General features: G+C 45.4%; 1 protein-coding gene across 2 annotated transcripts in view; it reads left to right on the top strand.

The window, feature by feature from the left end:
• Window positions 1-23,868, top strand: part of LOC144791993 (prosaposin-like) — a 128,295-nt gene that overhangs the window by 47,342 nt on the left and 57,085 nt on the right. For both annotated transcript variants that reach the window (XM_078666862.1, XM_078666861.1), the window contains exons 6-7: window positions 9,177-9,338; window positions 10,025-10,193. In XM_078666862.1, the coding sequence (XP_078522988.1) occupies window positions 9,177-9,338; window positions 10,025-10,193 (331 nt within the window). The remainder of the gene's footprint in view (window positions 1-9,176; window positions 9,339-10,024; window positions 10,194-23,868) is intronic.

Genomic DNA, 23,868 nt, shown 5'->3' with positions numbered 1-23,868 from the left:
CCGGATCTTGCTCTATGCTGACATCCTCTTGTACCTTGCCTCCCCCTCCAAATCCCTTAGAGTTGCCCTAGATATATTCACCAGTTTCGGGAAAAACTCAGGTTACAGCATCAACTGGGGGAAATCATTACTGTACCTTCCTACATGGCGCTCCCCCTTCAATACCGCATGACTATCCGATCAAGGTGGTCGCAAAGGGTTTCATGTACCTCGGAATTTTTATCTCCAGGGATGTGATGACCCGATACGAGAGGAATCTCTTACCACCTCCTGAAAACATTCAAAAGGGAAACCACCATTTGGAAGAGGCTCCCACTGTCCCTACTAGGTCAGGCAGCTCTTTTCAAGATGATGGCACTGCCGCGATTCTTATATGCCCTCCAAAACTACTCAGATTTAGTCCCACAAAAGTATTTTGCAGATAATTGAGGCCACCCAAAGAGACCTGTTGTGGGCCAGAACACCACTCATTTCACTCCAGAAACTTACATTAGGGTGGTACGATGAGGGTATAGCACTCCCTGACATTCGGAAATAGTATTGGGAAGCACACCTCTCGGCCATAAATCAGGGCACATACAGCGGTGGGGATGATCCTGGTTATGGGATGGACAGGTGGCTCCTCCCGGGGGGAGGGGGAACTTTGAGGCAGCGCTCTATTCTAAACCTAATAAATATCCCCTCACAGGACCTACAAGGCACTCTGTTCAACTCTGGCATATTGTGAACTGCAAACTGTGATCTGCTGACAGACTCACTTTAGCTACCCCGCTCTGGGTCTCGGAAAGGTTGGGTACAATGGGTCGAACAAAAGGGTTCCGCAACTGGGACCTGATAGGTATCTCCCGTATAAAGGACCTATGGGGACGAACTGGTATGGTGACATTTGGCTCACTACAGCAAACATATGTCCTAGTGCAAAAGGAACACTTTAGCTAGCTACAGATTAGGCACTCACTACAGGCTAACATTTTACCCAGAACAACGCTCCCGGAGTCCTCCTCCCTAGAGGACAGATTGCTGGATGGCCATCATCCGGAGAAGGCTATCTCCCTCACATATAAAAAACATCTACACCACACCCCTGACCCCCTGCTTGCACTCAGGAGAAAGTGGGAGACTGACGGTCTCGAGATTGATGACGAGGAATGGAGGGAGGCATTCCCCTCCCCCAAAGAAGTGGCGATATCAAAATACTACACTGAGTTTACATCTCTGGTAAACCGACTAGTATTGATGGGTAGGAGTGTGGACGGACTTTGTAGGAGACAGTGTGGGGAGGAGGGGACATTTCTCCACATACTATGGGAGTGCCATCTAATACAAGACTACAAGACTACTGGAATAGGGTGCACAACTGTATGCGTACGGTCTGGGGGGTTGACCTGCGACCTGAAATTAAAAGATGCCTTTTGAACATTTGGGAGCCTACAGACTTGTCTGCAAAAGGCAGAATATGGGCGACACTGGGACAGGTAATTGCAAAACGCAATATAGCGCATTTATGGGGAGCGGGAACACCTCCAACGCTCAGTGCATGGAAGAAAGACATAGACCGGTGTATGCTGCAGGAAAAAACAGTCTATGTAGCCCGGGGTTGTCCCCGGAAATGGATGGCAATTTGGTCAAGATGGGATGAATATCGCGGCAACTTGTGAGAACCTCCCCTGATCCCCTCCCTTGAGGAGCCATCAATGCCTCAAGTGTTCTCTGTATTACTACCACCTTGTGTATATGAAATCAGAAGTAATATGTTTCTGGGACAATCTGTGAATGCAACACTGTAATAACTGTAAATCACTGTGTAATGACCAACACTTTTCTATTTGCAATAAAAAGAGTTATTACCAAAAAAATACCAATTAATAAAATGTAATTACCAATTAATATTTAATTAACAATAAATTAATTATCAATACCAATAAATAAAAATAAATAATTACTTAATTACAATCAAATTACTTCCCACCCTATTCCCCTATAAATCCACAACCCGCTACGGAATTAAAATATGGAAAAATTAAATAACTCAAAATTATTCATTACTTAAAAAAATTCAAACATACATTACAAAAATATTACATACTTTTAAAATTCGATATATTTAACAACTATATTATGACTGTCGATATTACCAACTTCGATATTATGAAAATCGATATTTCTTACCTGAATTTCAATATCCAGCACCACTATATTTTTGCAATTCGATATTCTGTCCATTCTATATAAAAAAACTTGATATTCTGTCCAGTCGATTTTTTTTCTCAATATTGTGTCTAGTCACCGTTGGGTCTGCAGCCAGATAGCAGTGCTTCAGGCATCAGCTATGAAAGTAACTGTGATCTTGCACACACTGTTAACATTACCATTCCCAAAAATAATTTACTAGGCCGTCAGCCAGACGTACACACACACACAGTAACGAGTTAATGCTCTCATGCTGGCACACAAACAGGCCTGACTTGTATGTAACATCTATGTATTACCAGGAACGCCCTGCCACGCATGACAAATCAATGTAACATTACATAGCATTTTAGCGCGTGCAGCATTCTGCTCTGTTGCTCATTGCACGCACTATGGTCCTATTCGGAGGCATGACCAGCTGCTGCATATGATTGTTTAAATTGATGTTTTAATGTATGCTTTCTCTGCTTTACTTCTAAAATTTCAGGAGGCCTAACTGCAGACAACCCGATTTCCATAGGAGCTCTAATGTAATCTGAGAAGTATCGTTTTCTGTTAAATTCAACTTTATTTAAAAAAAAAAGCAACTTCCTATTAACCCTCTCAGGCCCCTGCCCTGTTGACTCTTGGATTGTGCCGTCACTCACAAAAGAAGTGGCTGAGTGACACACTGAAAGGCCTCTGTTTTGATAAAAATGGTAACCAATCAATCAGGGTTTTTTAAAGCATACCCACCCGTGAGGGTCTCAAGGCGCTTGGGGGTGCGGCAGGGGGGGGGGGGGGGATGGGTGCAGCTCCGGGCATAAGCTCACTTTATCATTATTGTTTTATTGAAAAAGAATATATAGGAACATCTTAATATCATAGCAAGACAAACTATTAGGCAATTTACCCAGGTTTTCTCCTGTGCAGTGTCCATAATATGACCCAACAGGCATTTAATTTACAGTCCAAGCACGCTTTTTCCTCTTTTTATTCTAGCTCTGCCCCTCTAGTCCAACCACCATCTTCTACAAAGTTGTTACTCAATATCCTGCAATCTGGGGATTGCTGATTTTAGATTTTAACTCTGTCATTTTCCTAGCAAGTGGAAGGTTTTTTCCCAATTTAGTGCAACTTTGAAATTTGTGACATGGCCTTTCTACTGCCAGTTGGTCTTATGGTGGACAAATATATCAAATATCAGAGGAGCCTGAAATGAGCCCTAAAGCTTGTGGCAGGCTTCTTGTTGGCAAAGGTACAGAATGGGTACTTCCTGATCATTAAATTGTACTTAATTGTGACAAAAATGACGAATATATTTTCAAATTGAAAATGTGTAAAACTAAAAAGAGATTAAATGTTATCAAGCAAAAAAAATAAAAAGTACCTTACCTCTTGTTGTCTATTTGTTATCACTCAGGACACCAGGTTATTCGTTGTTACCCTCTATAATTCTGTATGTAAAAATATGGCTCCATGTTTTCCATTTTTACTGCTTTTTAAAACTAAATAGAGACAGAAAAACATTTATTTTCATATCTGTACTCTTTTTAAATGTGGATACATTCAGAAATAGGGTAGCTTTTCGAGTTATTCTAAATACTGTTTGCCTTGACTAGCAGGCCAAAAGCTGTGTGGATTGATAGGTAAGGGGGTTAAAAAGAAAGGATTTTGAGAAAAGAGGGTTAAACAGCTGTCGATATGCACAAGGCTGATACTGAAATTAGCATATTTTCTTGTAAGTGCATTGACTTATCTTCTGCTGGTGTTCATAGCATTGAAACCTGACAGGCATGAGTGCAGATCTAATGGTAAAATAAATGTGGAAATATACTACAATTTTATCCTACAATTTTATCCTTACTCCCTCCCGCCCGAGGTCAAAGCGCGTATCTCCTCACTAGGAATCATAGGGAATACCTCATCCCATCTGGGACCGGACGTGTCACATATCCCTCCTACCCCTTGCGAACCTCACATCCGACTATTATATCTCAACACTCGCTCCTTTGTCAAACACCAAACAGACATCTTCCTCCTGCTCTCGGCTGAGAACCCTGATGTCCTTCTGCTATCCGAAACCTGGCTCACCGACGACTCCCTTCCGGATATTCTGGCGGCATTACCCCCTGATTACTACCTGTTAAATGCCAATCGCCCTGGGGGCCGATCCGGTGGCGGGGTGGCAGCAGTTATACGTAAGAACCTAAAAATTATTGCCACTGCCTCCCTGATCCTCCCCGAAGTGGATAACCTGGTCCTCAGCCTAGGAACTGAGGTGGGTGCATTCACTGTTATAATTCTCTACCGCCCCCCTTCCCCCATGCCCTCCTTTCCCTCTTCCCTCACTGAGCAGCTCGCTAACCTGATCACGTCCACCTCTCGTGTCGCCATCTTCGGCGATTTTAACTACTGGTTCCAACACAAAGATGCCGGACCGCACGCCACTGAGCTTTTTGAGACTCTCTCGAGCCTTAATTTTATTCAACCTATTAAACTCCCTACACACAGCGGTGGCCATATTCTTGACCACATATGGACTCTGGGGGTGAAGTCCTCTTGTCCGCAGATCACTCCCTGCGTGTGGTCTGACCACTTCCTGATCGATATTACAATCTCGGTCAGCGATAACATCAGAGCCCCCCCTTTAGAGGGTGGTGTGGCCCGCAAGTGGAGGACTGTTGACTCTTCTGCATTCCTCTCCCACTTGTCCCACTCCTGCCCCTCCGTTCTTAGTGACACCTGTGTCGACGAGCTAGATGGTAATATCTCTGACTGGCTTACTTCTGCCAGTGACATCTTTGCTCCGCTCATCAAGTTTCCCCGCTCACGGCATAGCAACTCCCACAAATGGTTTGACCACCAACGAAAAACCCAACACCTGGAGCTCCGCCAGCTGGAGCGCAAGTGGAGAAGAACTTATTGCTCCACGAGCAGAGACATTTATGTGACTGCTCGTAACAAATACAAAAAAGCCATTGCGATGGCCAAAACAGCCTATGCTTCTAACAAGATCCTATCTGCCCCCTGCAAATCTAAGGAGATTTTCAGAGTGCTTGAAGAATTTTCTTCCGACCCCAGGACGCTTCCCATCCAGGCCCCGACACAGGAGTCTTGCAATGCCCTCAGTTCGTTTTTTCTGGAGAAAATTGTTTTGATCAAGGACACTATTCCGGCCACCTCTCCTGGCGCTGACTCTGTCTGCCCCCCTCCTAATGCTCTTGTCCTCACACATTTCCCTTCTCTAGATTCTAAATCTCTGGCCACATTGGCCGCCCGGGTCAAATCCGGCTCTCCGGACGATTGCTGTCCACCCTCCATATTACGGGACATCTGTCTACAGTTTCCGGATAATATTCTTCCTCTGCTGAATTCTTCTCTTTCCTCTGGCTCCGTACCCAACTCCTTCAAGGCAGCCGTTCTAGTGCCTTTACTGAAGAAACCTGGAGGGGACCCTGCGGCTTTGGCGAATTATCGGCCTATCTCCCTTCTGCCCTACTTCACCAAAATTCTGGAAGCCCACGTCACCGCCTGTCTCTCTCAGTTCATCGAGAGCTCCAACTTCCTCGAAGCCAACCAGGCCGGTTTCAGACCCGGCCACTCTACGGAGGTAGTAATCCTGGCCGTACTGGACGCTCTTCGAGCTGGCGTCGACAGGGGCACTTCTCAGGCCCTGGTTCTTCTAGATCTGTCGGCCGCTTTCGACACGGTGGATCACAACATCCTTCTCCACCGTGTCGAGCAGGCCGGCATCCAGGGCCTGGCGCTGACCTGGGTCAAATCCTTCCTGACTGGGAGGTCTCAGACTCTTAGCCTGGGTACTTTCAGGGCACCTAGGGAGCGCTCACTTTGCGGGGTCCCTCAGGGCTCTTCTTTATCTCCCCTTCTCTTTAATTTGTATCTTCAACCTCTTCTCTTTTCCCTGAGGCAGTGGGACGTCACCGTATTTAATTACGCCGACGACCTGCAACTCATCTTTCCTCTTGACTCTTCTTCTGCTATTTCTAACTTCCAGGCGGCTATGACCCACATCCTCCAGTGGATGAGTCAGAACCAGCTTAAATTAAACCCCGGGAAGACGGAGCTCCTTCTCCCCGGTAAGAGCTCTACTCACTGGGGCCCGCACTTCTGGCCGGGAGACCTCGGCCCTCCTCCCACCCCTGTGGCTTCAGTAAAGAGTCTCGGGGTCATCATTGACTCCGAGCTATCTCTTAAACCCCAAATCGGGTCGGTGGTCTCCTCCTGAATGTACCAACTGCGCAGGATTGGAAAGGTGGCTTACCTCCTGACGCCCGAAGCCCTGATTGTAGTCATCATGGCCCTTGTCCTCTCCCGCTTGGACTTCTCGAATTCACTCTACCATGGTCTGCCCAAGACTCTCATTTCTAGACTTCAGATCGTCCAGAACCAAGCGGCGAGACTGGCCTGCGGGATCCCTAAATGGCAATCTGCCAAACCTTCTCTCACTAAACTTCACTGGCTTCCTATTTCTTAGAGGGCAGCCTTTAAGATCGGCTGCCTCACCTTCAAATCTCTTACCGGCACCTGTCCTGCCTTCCTGAAATCCCTCATCAGTCCTTATTGCCCCTCACGTAATCTTAGATCCTCTACCCTTCGCCTTCTGGTCGTTCCTTCTTTTAAACTCTGCAGAATGGGTGGACGGAGATTTTCTCTCCTTGCCCCCACATTCTGGAATTCTCTTCCCTCCCCACTCAAATTTTCTGACTCGCTTACCCAATTCCGTAAATCTCTAAAAACTTTCCTTTTTCCACATTCTGGTTAACTCCCTTTCCTTTCTCAGTGTAAGACCAGCGCCAGGAAACCCACGGTGACAGAGCGCTCTAAAAGCTCCCCTTAACATAACATAACATAACTAATTTCAGTTTAATTTTTCACAAAAAACAAAATAAATAGGGATAAATACAGATAAGATTATCAAAAAATAATTGTGGATGAATACAGATGGAAATGTAAAAAAATAAAAAGCATAATCCCGGGAGCCCGCGAAAAAATTAACATTCTATTCAGGATTGCAGTAAGCTATTGATTCCAAACTAAAGTTGAGCTAAACAAAACCATTTTTACTGCTCCCTGTCCATCTTCAATATTCCTTTACCCATGGTTTCTTAGCTGCTTGTTTGTTGGTGTATTGTGGGGGATTCCTACTCGTGGAGTGTGGTGTTGCTCCTTGCAACTTCACTTTGAACCACCTTCATCTGTTTAATTGTTTTAATTTACTTACCTTTTCACTGAAACGCCCCTGTCTTGGCTCCAAAGTAGTCGACATAGAAAACACTCTGCAGCAATGGTACACTTACATAGGAGCCCTGTCTTTTTTTTATTTTTGCCTTCTTATTGTTACAGCACCTATTATTCAATTGATTACAATATGGTTTGGCATATTTTTTTGATATACTGAACCTGGGATTTCACCCTATGTCCTGTTTAATTTTTCCCTGTACTTGGTTATTTTTCATGAAAATGGTTTGTCTATAGATATAATTTAGTAAGAAAATTGGTTATTATTTAAGGAGGATGTGAGTCGTTCCTAAGTAATAAGTCCCAAAATCCTGTCGGATAAAAGAACCAGCTTCAATAATTTAAAACTGTCCCCCACCATTGTAGCTGTGGCACAGAACAAACAGGCTTAATCTTGAAAATTGTGCAAGCATTTAACAACACTAATAAAGTCAAAACGTCTAAACACAATACAACCAAAAAAATCTCACAGCCAATTTCGAATGATTATGAAAAACAATAATAAGAAAAAATACATCAAAACCACTAAAATCCTGTTTTGGGGGCAGGAGATATGAATTTAAAAATATTTTAAGGCAAAAAAGCACCAAACAACAGTAAAGTGTTCATCAGAAATCACTGTTCATGGTTTACTGGGACCTAGGCACAGTTTCAGGCTGATTGTGATGGGGCCAATGGGGTCAGCCTGCTCAAAGTTTTTACTTTCTGTCTTGGCCAATTTTGCCATATTTTAGGTGTCAGAGCACATACACTCGAGAGTGAGCAGCAGTTCCTTAGTACACAGAGCTAAGGTTGTGCGAGTTCAAGTACCAGGATGATCAGCCCTATAAATATGGGGGGACTGAGCAAAAAGGGGCATGTTCTCGGACATTTGTATTTTGTGGACATGGTTTTCCAAACCTTGGCATTCCTCCAAATGGAATGTAAGTAGCCAGGAGACGTTGTAGTGGAATTTTCCATTTCAGAGTTTTATCAGTTTGACGTAGGCCTGTAAAGCAATACTGCTTATAGTGACAACCAACCTCATGGCAGCATTTCTATTCCCTTTTATTTTACTTACGCCATTTATAAAAGAGACCAACCTTACGCAGACAAGTCAACCCTGCTGCGAAGCTGCTAGGCCACATACTCTAAGGAATAAAACATCTCCAGATTCAATTTGTGGTAGTGAAAATACAATCTTGAAGAGTTTATTAGATATTTCCATCACAATATTTCCCTCTTTTCTCTAACTCTCCTAGCCGTGTAGAAGTTCTATCTGGCATGGGTTTCAATTGGCTTTGCCAGCTTTTTAGAATTACCATTCTGACTTGTGACTAACTCCACTATCGCTGCCTATTTAATCTCCATAAACAGCCCCAGAATGCCACTGATTATTCTTTTTCCTACCAAACCTATTAAAGCCACTGGCATGACATACAACTGATTTTCTCCCAGTCCTTGAGGCCTCTGATTGACACCAACCTGACAGAAGTGACTCTGTCCCAAAACCCCAGAATGTTTGAGCCCCCAAGACAACATATACCTGAATTCTCCTGCTTTCACAGCCTTTGAGAGGCACTCTAGTGTCATGTGACTCTACCCTAGGCTTAAAGGGCCTTCAGTAGCTGCATCCGGCGGGGAAAGCTCTCAGTTTCCCTGTAGACTGGCCGGCCTAATGGGCAGTGAAAGCAGCACCCCACCCCAGTCCTGGGTCTGTAGAATGAACGCTAAAGCACTTTTATTATAATTTCATTTTGCCCCAGGCGCTGATTGGCTCCGGTGCTGAAGACTATGCCGGAGGTCTGAAGGAATGGAGGAGGAAAAATGGAACAAACCTGCTGCATGGTGACTGGGGATTCCGGTGCACTGCCTGCAAATACGTATTCAGCTTTTTGAAAAAAAACGTGGCTAATAATCAGAGCGATGTGAGTGTTAAAGCATGAGGCTGTGCGCGAAGTCCCCAAGTCCCCTCAAAAGCCCCGCCGTAGGACCGCCTGAATGTATCCCATCCCTGAGTCACGCAGGCCTCGGGTGACTGGCCCTGTATTCCTGTGGACGCAGCACAAGGATTTTTGTGGGGTTTGGAAAGACACATTTCAACGTTTTTTGTGTGAACCCTTTCTGAAAAAGAAAGTTAGTTTGACATCATGGTGGCTTTCATTAGTAGTAAAATTACGAACCGAGAGCCCCAAATATGTCCTGCCCCGGGCCCCATAAATTGTTAAAACAATACTGGTTCCAAGTGTGTCTCCCGCTTTTGCAACACAACAATAGCCGTGATCCGACCCTGTCAGCCATACAACCCTATAGGATATAGGTCATATGTTCTGTACCCCAGGACCTTGGGCTCATAAATCTAAGAAGGGAGGCTCTGTTCACCTATATCAACCAAGGAGCAGCAACATTGTTCTACAGGTGGCTTTGTAACCCAGGCGCCAGTCACTTCAGCAATTCAGCCCAGGGTCTACCTCCCTTCTCTTAATCATAGCCCCATCCCTTTCAGTGTGGAATACATCAAATTCATATTTCACAAATAAACACATGCATTTGATTAAACCCCCCTTTTGTTTTCTGTCTCCTTGTTCCCCCGACTCCCCCTCACCTGCTGCAGGAAGAGATCAGTAGGGCACTGGACGGTTTGTGCAACACAGTATTTTTTTTAATTAGGACGCCCTGCAAAATGGGGATCAGAAGATTCAAGACTGCAATTATGAAGGCTTTCAAGGGCCACCAGGATTCAGCAACATTCTGTGCCAACGTGCACCTGTGCAGCGAAGCAGGTGAGCATCATTCAGGGGCCTTAGAAGTGATTCTCCTCTAGGAGTCGCAGGTGGGTTACACAAAACATTGACCAGGTGGATAGTGCCACAAACCGATGTCTCTGAGGCAACAGGTGCCTGTGTTCTTTCGCTCAATTTCTAGGCATGCTAACAACAACTTAAGGATGAAGACAGAGGTAGGTGCAGTGTGCACACGTATCTAGTCAGTTGTCCTAAACACTGCAAAACCTCTGGGTTATGATGACATTCTCAAACCGCTTGACTTTTGGTCATGTGGCCTATGAAGGGCTTTAAGTGGGATGAAAAAACGTAGGGTGTCTATATATGGGGCGTGGGCTATACAATTTTGATCATGGGTTAAGCATATGAACTAATTTACTGTGTGCTCCCCAATGGTATTTTGGTTCTTCTCTGAGCGTTCTGTTATTGCATCCAGATATATATCACAACTATATACACCTAAAACCAGCCATGGTTATTGGCTTTGTCAGTGGTTGGTAGCTGTTAAACGAGTAATTGATATTGAAAATATTTCTATTCTGTAATCGTGATACTGTGAATTAAACATTAATGAGGCCTAACAATACATGATATTTTTATATCAATGAAAACATATTAAAATACGATATTTGTAACCACTATATTAGTGAAAAATATATTAAAAGCATCATTATTATTTACAACTATATTACTTACCTTAAAAAACAACATTCTTGTCAACAATATCTGTACATCATGATATTAGTGTGTCCCGATATTTAATTTATGTTATTTCTGTGTCCCGGTATTTTTTAACCAAATTTTGCCCAAACACTGGTTGAGAAGCTGTGCATCTACCATGTCTAACTTTTGCTCTTATAAATAATATAGGTTTTTGTTTAAATTAATGATATGATTCCAGAACCGCTGTGTTTGAATGGTTAAAGGGCATAACCCAGGGGTGAAATGTGGAACCCCCAAAAAGACACATGTAGAGGCTTAAGGGAAGGATTAAGCGGTGGTTTGTTCAGACTACTGAGGATGCTAATTACAAACTGTATTTTGAACTATGTAAAGTAGAAGTGCTCACGTACTTCAAAATGCTAGTAACAAATGCAGGGATCTCCTTCAATAATATTTTGCTAAACAAAGAATACCCGGTTCATGTATTTCACCGCTTTTTATTTTGTTCGGGGAAAAAAACAATGACCATAAGGTTCATATGTTCAGTGAATACAATTTACATTTTTTTGACACATATAGAAAGTACATATTCATTTCTTGTCTGAGAATCAATACGCCTAACATCCACCAGGAAAATATTTTTATCGAGTGCAAATCAAATTAATACTGCAATGTGATAATTTTATACAGTGTGACAATTTTACAAAAACAACATACACAATTTAACCAATTATTCTAAAAAATGACACCAGCAAAACATTTTCATAAACAAAAGAACTCCATCCACCTCAGAATGACTCAGCACAAATCAAGAATTAAACAAAGAATTCTAACAGCACCTATGGTCTCCCACTTTGTTGAAAAATTCCACTCTGAAAAGAACTTTGTTTGGACAGTGTTATCTGCTGTAAAAACTCCACCGAGGGGTGGTGACATTGATGCTCTGTTGAAAAATAAAGAAACATATCTCATCATGAAATTCGACTGTGTAGCAGAGCGTTTGAATTAGTTGCCATAGGCCCTCTAACTGGAATCTCTGGGTCCCCTGTGTAAAAACTACAGACAAGAAATGAATATGTACTTTCTATATGTGTCAAAAAATGTAAATTGTATTCACTGAACATATGAACCTTATGGTCATTGTTTCTTTTCCCGCACAAAATAAAAAGCGGTGAAAAACATGAACCAGGTATTCTTTGTTTTGTAAAATATTATTGTAATTCGTCCATATCTGGTTTGCTAAGGGCGAAATCCCCTTTTGATGTTATAGGGATCTCCTTCAAGGCGGCGAAAATCTCTGCTCACATAAAGCTACGTTTTTTGTGTAAATGTGGGCTTGACCAGGGGGAGTTGTAGAAAAATGGGAAATAATTACTCAACAATAGGAGGAGTTTAGGGAAGCATGAAGCAACATTTAGGGAGGGAAATGTAAAAAAAACACACTCATAAAAGAGTAAGGCTATTGCTATACACTTCCAAAGTTACTACAGTCTTAAAGCAAGGTGTGAATATACTGAAGCCTAGCATTGAGGTAGGCCTAGCACCACAGATGGCCACCTACAGGTGCTGCAACACACTCCCATAGAAACGAATACATTTGAGGGCTTGAAATATAACACCATGGAAAATAATGTTGAAATAAATAAGTTATTTCGACTTTTAAATGTAAAGAGTATTTATTAGTGTTAAAAATTATAAAATTAATAATGACAAATTTTAAAATGTAGATTTTTAAAATAAGCACACATGAAATAATATCATGGAATAAAACATATGCAGGTTTGTAGAGGCTTCATCTCCCATAAATCCTGACTCCTCTCCCCACACTCAACAATGGTAATAAGCCTATTACTAGCTTCCCTTTGAAAAAACAGCCTATTAAACCTTTGAAATAGGCACATCAGCTCGCTCTATCAGTGCGAAGGGCACCACTCAGTGTGCAAGAATGTGAAGCCATTTAATTCGATTTTGGTGCTGCCCAAGTAGAAAATCTACTGAAAAGGCAGCTCTCTGACCACGACCGCTTGCAACCAGCCACGTTAGAAAATCAAGGAAACTTCTCCTAGTGGCCGAAAATCGTGCTACGGAATGCCAATTCTCACTCGCACTTGCCAGTCAAGTCTTGTGCGAGAATAAATTTGGCCATGGGACAATTACAGCATTTGTCCAAATTCCACTTTACATGAGTAACGCATAGTCGCCAAATTCCACCAGTTCTGTGATTGGAACAAAGGGGCATATTATCAAGAAACCGCGTTAACGTTATCACCGCTTTAGCGGCAGAAAACTGACGCTAAAGCAGCTATAATGGGCTTGATGATATGCCCTTGTGAATTCCCATAGAAAAGCGGCGATAATGTTGACGCCGTGCTTGATAATATGCCCCAAAATGTTACGCCTGGGCCTTATTAAAACACTGACCTAGCTCTATGGGATGAAAGCAGGTGTCCTACAGAGAGCACAATGACCTCAGTAGCACTCAACCAACATTGCACTCTCAGAAGCATTCACACACACACATACCCATTCCACCTCTGAGAGGTGCATTCACATATGTGATTCTCTTTGCACTGGGCACATTCCACATAACCTGTGATCATTTGACATAGACATTAATCGCGGATAGTTAAAGCAGGTGCATTAGCGCTTTGAGATTTCTATTGTTATTTATCCTGCGATAGGACGATTAAACAAACTATAGGCTCAGGTGTTATCACAAAGGCAGTGCTCTGCTTCAGGCAGATATCACTTCTCTCTCTGCTGCAAGTACATTCATCTCTTGAGCTGTACTGTGGACAGATTGAGCCATGGAGAGAGATGATGGTGGCAGAGATTAGCAAAGCAAGAACAGTGGTTTGAGGTTTCCTGTACTAAAGGCATGAGAATGTGTGAAGAGGAACCGATTGGTGAAAGAAAGATCTGCCCCTCTCAGAGCTGAGCTATAAAGCACTGAGCATCTGCACCTCTGCGTCTGAGAATGTGTGACAGATCAACAAGAAGACAGAACTGTGACTAAATAATTCAAAGAGAATATGGAGTGAAGAGGCTTGAGGCTCGGTATCTGAAACCACCACTCTCAGATCGAATCAGACAGCCAGAGAAGAACCCTGTCCTGTGGGTCAGAAGAGAGGAGAATGGCTGGACCAATGGCAGCTCTCCTCATCTTGCCGCTGATGCTACACACAGCCACAGGTAAAAGAAGGGAAGCATCTCTGCTTATTCAGACGGACTGTGGGCAAAGGTGGGGCTCAATAGAATTGTGTTCCTGAATATGGGGACATATTCCTGTCAATTGAATGTTCCCATGACATGAGTTACTACCATTGTGAGGCAGGCTTTAGCTGTGGAGAGATGTTCTTATCAGGGGAATGCTTGTTTAAGAAGTGGTATATATTTTTGGGGGCAAAACTTAAATTACCCCAGCGCAATTTATGTAATTTTGAGAATTTCATGTTACGCTTAGTAGAAGAAATTCCCAAAATTACACCAGAAGGCAATTACATATTGATGCCTCTTTTTTGCAGCAGAACTTTTACTATGGTGCACGGGTACAAAACAGAACTTTAGTGGCTGAGGTTGGAGTCAGTTCTGTTTTGGATCCTATATTTTTAGTGCACAATGTATGCTCATGTTGAGAAAACTTTCGTGAAAAAAAGTAGCACTTAATGAAGGATTTGCAATTCACGTAAATACAAGCCATTTTCCTGGAATTTTGTATAAGTGGATTAAGCGAATTTTGCACACTCCTAGCTTTGGGTAGAACTGGGTCAGAGGTTGTAGTCACATTCAGATATCTAGATGTATGTTGACAGTATGGCACCTTCAGTGGTGAGTGCACACCTTTGTTAGGCTGCTTTGACCAGTGACTCATTGCCTGGTCCATAGAGTGGACAAATTACTATTTTCAATTTGGATGGCGCTTTGCGTATGGGGACTCTTTGCACATGTATAAACACTTTGCATGCATGGAGGCAGGAGAAGGCATCTGTTGAGGAGCAAAGGGCCGATGAATCAGTGAGCACATTTTTAGGGTTTCATTCTATAACCTTATCAATCTAAATCGGGCTCTTTTATATGATATAATTATATAATTCAGCAGGTTATTTTGGATATGCAGTAAGGGTAGGCGGAGTGCCACTTTGCGGAATTCCATGGAGGTGGCTGAAATCTCAGTGGAATTCCACTCTGCTCCTCCCCCTGCCATCCAACCTGAGGCTGCCGCAGGCTTACCTGGTAACGGTGCTACTCCGCTTCCGTGCTGTGCCCAGGCTGTCCTCCTATTCTTCTTGGCTGTCTCCTTTCCACTCCAGGCTCGTCCCCAGGCAAAAAGAAACTCCTATTTTCTATGTATTGGGAGGACTGCGCATGCACGCGAGCATATGGGTTTCGTTTTGCCTTGGGATGAGCCTGGAGCAGGGCCGGACTGGGAACCACAACCGGCCCTGGCAAAGTGCTCGGCCGGCCCCCCTCCCTACTCGGGGGTTGGAAGTGCTGCCGAGCTCTTTGCCAGGGCCGGTTTTCAGACGATTTTGGTACAGGGACGATTTTGCAGCTATGCTGCAAAAACGGCCCTGTAACAAAAACGGCCCCCAGGGGCCCAAAACCGGCCCCCACCCATGCAGCACACCGGGGGATTGCCCGGTGTCCGCTATAGCCAGTCCGGCCCTGGCCTGGAGAGGAGTGGAGGCAACCAGGAGGAGGAGGACAGCCCTGGCAAGGCACGGAAGCACCGTGACCATGTAAGCCTGCGGCGAACTCGGGGTGGGTGGCAGGGCAAACTCCACTACGCTGCGGAGTCTGAGTTTTTTGCTGAACTCTGCTTTCCCAGTGGACCGTGGAGTTGGCATAACTTCCCAAACTCTGCTGGCGGAAGGGAGTTCGCCATCCACCGTTAGTATTGAGTGTGATGACCGTGTAACTCTATATTTGAGTTCCATTCCCTTCACTGCCCTTTGAGGAAACCTTAACTGCTCTTATTGCCAAATTTTTTAGATGTACGTTTACACACTAAATAACTCTGTCTTATAAATGTACTGATTAGTATTAGACCCTTAAATGCACGTTAATAGTATACATCACTGATACTGCTCCGTAGCCATATACTACCTTAGTTCCCGCAGAAAAGTTCTCATTGTCTACTTCTGCCTTTTACCCATTAAATTAAAATATTTTCTTGTAATTGCCAGAAACAAATAGCTTGTCAGGACCCCAAACACGTGGAGCAGTTCACTGGGGTGGGCAGGCATCACTGCTAGAAGTGGTCCAAGGAGTACATTTTAGCCATGGACCGAGGAACATTGCCATCTAATCTTGGCTTTACCACTCTGCCTAAATATGCTGGAAATAAACACTGAAATATAAACCTAGGCAAGGTCTACTACACACTGACATGTCTCCGAAAAGGGTGGATCCTGGACCTTATTATAACAAACCAGGAGACATGATTTTTAATCCTGGTCTTTACATTTGATGAAATTGTGTGCGCTTGTCCAATAACCTTTTGAACTTATTCCTCAACTTCCATATTTTGTTAAGATTGAGATATTTTATATCCCTTCTAAAAGCAGTGAGCAAAAAAGAAATGTCACAATACATTACCTCGGAGTAAGCAGTCTCCAGTCTCATTGTCTATTAGCCAACATGTAATACGATGCTAAATTTATAGGGGCAGATTTATGATAACTGGCGCATCCCCAGGGATGCGCCAGTTATTGTGCGCCGCAGCTCCGCCACCCATGGTGCGCCGCATTTACAATGCGGCGCACCATGTGGCAAAAACGGCACAGATGCGTGACGCATCTGTGCCGTAAAGGTGGCGCATTGCTGGAGTTGCGTCGCAAGCGCGACGCAACTCCAGCAAGGCTCGGGGGTGCCCTATCTGTCCAATGCTGCGTCATGCCTTACGCCTGCTTCAAGGAGGCGCAGGGTTTTGACGCAGCATTGGCCTGAAAGTGACTGAGTGAAATCCTATAGATTTCACTCAGCCACTTTTGCGAGGCGCACCTGCCCCGGAACGCCCACCCTGCGCCGGAACGCCCACATGTGGCGCAGGGCTTTACAACGTGACGCATCTGCCTAGATGCATCACGTTGTAAATGGGTCGTAGGGATGCGCCACCTTTACGCCACAGTTGCGTGACGCAAACGTGGCGCATGACCAACATAAATCTGCCCCATAGTCTTTGGAGCAAGCAGTACTGCGTTGCCGTCTCAGATCTTGAACTTTTTCAAACCATTTGATCTTGGGTGAATCTCATGCTCCCTGCCTCTAATCTGACAAGAGGTCAAGGCTTTGAAACAGTCTAAATAAGTTACATTCACACTCTCAGGGCCCTGTAACTGCAGATGCCACATTCTGTATCAGCATCTCTAAAGGGCAACATTTTCCTGAAGCTGCATTGTCCAGGGCTCTACTTGTGGGCAGCTCCCCCCCAGACCCCCTCCAGTCATGCAGTGTACACATGCTAGCCACCAATAGGTACCTCTTTAGCACCTTAAGGGCTGATAGTGGGACTCAATGTGTGCTGTTGTGCAGCTCATATCCTTGCGGCGAGCTTTTCTCTTCCTTGCCCTGAAAGGTGCAAAAAAGTGCTACATTTGGTAGCCAATCCCGATTGTGGCTTTAGCAGATGGCATGCTTATACTCCATGGTTGTTCTTAGGTTACCAAATATCGGGGCCTCTTGTTCTCTCGATGCCTCCTTCCTTTTTCATGTCTATTAAATGCCACGGCGGCTCGCAGCGATGCAAAGAGGTAGGGCGGCAACAAGGTGGGGGGAACATAAATACTTACAAAAATTATGAAAAAGCAAAAAAATCCTTGCAAAAGCAATAAATACCTTCAATTTACCTAGTATAAGCAGCGTGGCAAGAACACCATTATAGCTATAAAGATTCATCCCATCATGGAGAGTGGGAGAGTTTTCCAGAAATCGACAGACCAAGTCATTCCACCCTGCATCCTTCCTATTTCAAGGTCATAATGGGCCACAGGGCTTGGAGTGATGCAGATCCCAAGGTAATGGTGTCTAGCTCCCCCTTGCAGGCGTGAGTTCACTCAGCATTGTAGAGGCTCATAGTTGAGCATTGAGCTAGTGAGTTGTAATTGAGTGCCGGGCTTGCCGAGCACCCGTCTGTACCACATGGCGTCTCTGCCGCTTGTTCCAGTAACAGATGTGGTATTTTAGCTGCTTGTTCAGTTCTGAAAGACACCGGTTTTCTTGATTGTGGTTCTTATACAAGAGGTGGTCTCAAACATACAGTCTGGAATCATACAATGCAGAAATGGTGCAATGGCTTTAAATGGAGAGCCCCAGGGTTTCTCACACCCATGGTCCGCATTGCACTGCAGATCATATTCATACACTCGTGATTTGTAGTTCACAGTGATGGCATCATTGGTCCCTCCACAGTCCCACAGTTCACTCTATATCACCAACTTGGTGGAGCTGGGCAGGAGGGTTAGTGAGTGCTAGTCTTAGCATTCTCCGTACATGGCAATATTTTGAAGCTGGTAAGTAGAAGATTTCGAAAACAAAAATGGGGGAAAATAGATTTTCCCCATTTACTTAAATTGAAACAGAGGAGACTTCAGCTGGGAAACGCCTATCTCCTGCCTATAATGGGTAATTATTTTCACCCATGAGTGTCTGTAGGACGTCTCTTCAATGGGGCGTTAGGGTGACCAGACATCATGGATTAACCCAGATAGTGCTTTTCGAGAACTATTAAAGCATCCAAACACTTTCTGCAAAAATAAAGACATGTCCCTGTTTTAAGAGCGGGTCAGGTGAGCATTTACATTTATCAAGGTGCTGTGCAGGGTCACATTTACACCAGCACTCTGTATCCAACAGAGCTGCCTGGCCTCAGTCATGCAGCACAAAAGGATTTCATCCCTTCCATGCACAGCGAATTATCACGCTGTGCGGGTGTTTTTGTGAGTGGGCGGGATTCGGACTGCCCCCGACTGTCCTCAGCACACGCCCACCATGACGCATGACAGCCGGGGACCGTCATGAGTATGCAAGGGGTTAATGAAGTCTGAATGAGCAACTTCAGGTGGTGTGTATGTGTATACAAACCAATGTCTGTCCCGGTGTTTGTGATGAAAATCTGGTCACCCTATGCAACATTGCTGGAAAGCTGTGCAGAGGCTCCTGGTCTGAAGCAGCAGGTATATTCTCTATTCATTAGGCATACTACTTCCTACATTCCTTCAGGTTGCAACTATTGCTTGAGTGTTCGCTCCACAAAGCCATGGAAACAAATAGAACCATAGTTGAAAGATGTAGGGGATGAGGTTGTCCTCTGTGGGCTATGTGGATCCTCTATCTTGCAACCATTATTCTCAGAAAAATTCTTGTTTACGAATAGTTCCAGGTAACCTGAGTGAAGGGTGGAATGATAGCATTTGCAAAGCATGGGCCATGCACACACGTTGAGGCAAGACATGTACTTTTTATCTTTGTGAACATCTCACACACACAAGAACATGTTATGTTAAAAAGGGCTTGTAGAGCGCACAGCTACTCAACAGAGTGTCCCTGCTCTGAGACTGAAAAATGCATGAACCAGAAGAGTAAAATCCACTACCGGGGAGGCGGCCCTTATGTTGTTTGTTGGAACAACCAGGTTTTCAGTTGTTTCCTGAAGGCTAGTTTATTTGTGGCCTGCCTAAGCGAAAGTGGCAGCTTGTTCCAAAATCTAGCCACTTGCACTTGAAACAAGAGGCCGCCGCGGCAGGCTCTGAGAGAGTTAGGTATCACAATTGGATGTTGGTGCGCTGACCTAAGGGATCTGCCTGGAATGTAGTGTGAGACTCTCCTGTGGAGGTAATGAGCCGCCATGCAGAGCTTTGAAAGCCAGAACTAATGCTTTAAAGAGAATTCCGCATCGAACATTCAGCCAATGCAGATTCTTCAGATGGTGAGAGATCCGGTCTCTAGGTCCAAGTCTCAGAACTGCCATGGCATCTGCGTTCTGTACAACTTGAAGTCTATTCAGTAAGAACTCTGGTAGGCCCAAATAAAGGACGTTGGCATAGTCCAGTCTGGAGGGGATAAGGGCCTGAACGACCTAAGGGACCTTCTAAGCTTCTAGCCAGGTCTTGCATAGACTGGGTCAAAGTAGGACTACGTCCTGGAGACTACAAGACAGGGAGATCAATGAAGAGTCTCCTGACTCAAAGGTAACAAAAGGTGTGTTCTTTAGGAATGTGAATTGCATTACAGGGAGTACCATTGCTTCAAGGACTGTTGTCAAAGGACCATATAGAGCACAACAAAACACCTGGTACGGACAGGCTTCCAGTAGAGTTCTATGCTGCGTAATCCGCTGAGCTGACGCCTCAACCCGCAAAGCTCTATGAAACGGCTAAAGACTCTGGTTCCCTCCAGGACACCCCAGGAGAAAGGGTAATAGACCCTATTTTAAAACCAAACAATGTGGCCCATGACAGATCGGCATTCCACCCATTATCGATGCTTAACATCGACTACAAAATCCTGAGCCACATTCTGGCCACTGATTATTGCCTTTTAGGATTGCACTGGTACACGAGGACCAAGCGGGTTTATCCCAACCCGTAGCACAGCAGGGAACATTAGGTAACTGTTGAATATCATGGAGACGAACAAGGAGGACCAAGGAAACACAGCAATCTTCGCTGTAGACATAGAAAAAACATTTGACAGTCTGGAGTGGGGCTATTTATATGTAGTAATGACATACATGGAATCTGGAGAGGGCTTTATCAACTGGACCTGACTGTTATACACCAGGCCTACAGCCAGAGTGCACACAGGAAGAATCATGTCACAGAGTTCGTCAGTAGAGCAAGGCACAAGATAGGGATGCCCACTTTCCTCCCTAATATTTGCACTTGCCATGGAGCACTTCCAACTGCGGCCAGAATGGGGCAATTCTACAGGGGACGCAGCGCGGGACACGTTAATCATCAATTAGCACTCTGTGCTGCCAACCTGTTACTCTTCTTAAAAGAGGGGAGGAGGACCTGCTGGGAGCCCAAACCCTATGCCTAAACATAAGTTGGCAGAAATCCAGGCTCTTCCCGATGGTGCAGACATGATACCCCCAAAAGACCTAGCACAGCTACGGTGGGAACCAAGTTGCCTACCTTACCGGGAGTCTGAATATATCATACCTGGCCTGGTCTCTGAGGGAAATGTGGGACGGCCCATACGAGGGCTGCAGACGTCCATAGCTTTCTGGTGGACACTGCTGCTCTCGTGGCTGGCAGGATCTCACTCCTCACAATGGTGTTGCTTCCCCGCCTATTATATTATTTGAATACACTCCCGCTCTGGATTCCCACAACATTTCAGCACTTGCTGATCCAGACTTTTGTATGGAGTGCGGGATGATCCAGGGTAGGTCTGACAACAATACAATGACAGGTAAATGTGGGTGGGCTAGCGGTCTCCGACTTTGAGACCTATTACATAGCAGCTCAGCTTCAATGGCTGATTTGAGATATAGCACAGAGATGGAAACCGAATTGGGTTCCATGGGCAGCTGCGTCACCGCTGCCTGATCTCTTGCGGGTGTTCCTCAGAGTGGGCAGAACTGGGGGAGATTCCCATGAACATAAAGAACAAACCAAATGCTGGTGTCGGGAGCCGCAGAAAATGATATGTAGGGTCCCAAATTCCCCAGATATACAGCTAGATATGCTGAGGGCACTCCCACAGGGAACAACTGGTGGGATTTGGAATTTTAGGTGAAAGTCGGGGCAACAAAGATGGGAGATCTTTATAGATGCGGAGCTGCTCCCCTTTGAGGTGTTCCGCACAGCGTTCGGACTACTCCGCGGGCACCTCTTTTGCATAACGACCTCACGACAGTGATCCACGAACACTGGCAGGCAGGACCTGCTGAGCCCCCACCACAGTGGAGCTGGTATTATATGGCCTTGTCGGTATGCACTATAAAGGCAGTGTCCTGTCTGTACAGAGCACAACACGCAGATCAGCAGCACCCATTGTAGAAATTACAAATCCAGTGGGAAATGGATCTAGCTATTCCGATCCCAACGAAGAACTCAGACAACATACTAGCTGGGGTACCCAGAGTTTCTAGAAGTGCATGCTTTAAACTTATTAATTGTTATAAATCCCGCAAAGATCCTACTTGACTCCAGAATGCATAAGCAGATATTTCCAAGTAGAAGAGGTGGCTTGTCCTCGCTGTGGTGAAGAAAGGGTACATATTCTCCATATGTTCTGGACTTGCCCAGGACTGCACAAGTTTTGGGAGGGGGTTCTGCATTTGGTAGAGAAGACAATTGACAGAGAGTTCCCGCACACTCCAGCCCACTGTCTATTGGGATGATTCTCCCACACATCCAAGACCAAAGTTGCCCACAAATTTCAGGATCTAGCGTTGATCCTTGCCAAATGTGAAATAGCCAGAAACTGGAATTCATCAGGGGGCCCTAGGCTGGCTACCTGGAAAAGTGAACTGCTGAAGTGGGCGGGATGCGAGAGACGAATACTGCTAAGAGACGCTAAGAGGTGGTTGAGTAATACAGAGGTGGCCAGGTCTTGGGAGGTCCTCCCGAACGATTTAACCCACCCTAACCCAGAGACCCCTGAAGGAATAACTTGAGACGTTAATACGCACTTTCTAGGGCATGCGCCCCTTTACAAATCAGTCCTGCCATGCAGAACTTCTCGAACTACCCCTAGTAAGTTATTGATAGATCTAGTAACTCGTACTGAGGACTTCGTGAGGCCAAGTTCCCTGCCAAGCGCTACAGGAGTAGTGTTCAAGTTTTTCCAGCCCTTTTATCTGCCAAGCGTGAGGAGGTGTTCATCAGCGAGGCCGCAGAGGAGGTGAGTGGCGCGGCCCCGGGACTGCGAGGACCAGCATTCAACATCCCTAGCTGTGTCCTCTTCCCGTATGAGCCGCGCCCCCTCCCAGTGCCCCGCCCCCACCGAAGCGCTCTTCACTCCTCGCGGCCCCCGCTCCGCGGGAGCCGCTCGTACTGAGGACTTCGTGAGGCCAAGTTCCCTGCCAAGCGCTACAGGAGTAGTGTTCAAGTTTTTCCAGCCCTTTTATCTGCCAAGCGTGAGGAGGTGTTCATCAGCGAGGCCGCAGAGGAAGTGAGTGGCGCGGCCCCGGGACTGCGAGGACCAGCATTCAACATCCCTAGCTGTGTCCTCTTCCCGCGTGAGCCGCGCCCCCTCCCAGTGCCCCGCCCCCCTTCACCCTAGCGGAACTTAACCAAGTCCTCCAACGCACCTCGCGGGACGCAGCCCGGGGCGAAGCCCGGGCCAAGGGCGGGCCCGTTTAAGCCCGTTCAAGACCAGGCAAGACAGGACTGGGCCACACTATTAACTTCTGCTTCCCCTTTTTCTCTATTGCTGTTACTCTATGTATTTCTAAACCAGCAGAATCAAGTTTGCAGTTAGTACCCCCCAGCATTGTCTCTATTGTTACGGATTACACTGCATGATGTCCCCCAGAAGCACAAGAAATACTGTTAAAAAACAGGCCCAGGCTGCTGCCCAAGTCATCGGGCCGATAGACCAATTTATAACTAAAGCCAACGAGACCATTGAGCAGGGCATCATCCTGTTGGACCGGAGAGTTTCTCAGGACCTGGACATTGCCAGACGCTCCTCCTTGGGCTTACTGGCTACTGCAAAAAAAAACCAGCGTCCTGTAGAGCTACCCTCTCCATTGCTAGAACACGCGGTGATTCACACAGTCCCCTGGACAGTGGATCTGTCTGCATCCTTAGACCTTTCTCAAACACATTTGTTACAGTCACTAGAAAAATCTCCAACCATTTTTGCAACCCAAGCCGATGCTGCCCCTCCTCTAATCGTAGAAAGGGGCTTACGGGAAGGTGCAATTCCCAAAAAAAAGAAAAGGAGGAAAACTCATAAGCCTCATCACTCTGTCAACTCCCTTCCGACAATAATTCCCATTACCCCTCCTATGTCCCTTCCCCCTATGCAGTCCATCGACCTTGTTCAAACTCCCAAT

The sequence above is a fragment of the Lissotriton helveticus genome, chromosome 11, assembly GCF_964261635.1.
Source record: "Lissotriton helveticus chromosome 11, aLisHel1.1, whole genome shotgun sequence".
NCBI classification, from domain to species: domain Eukaryota; kingdom Metazoa; phylum Chordata; class Amphibia; order Caudata; family Salamandridae; genus Lissotriton; species Lissotriton helveticus.
This window is presented reverse-complemented; position numbering and strand designations above follow the sequence as displayed.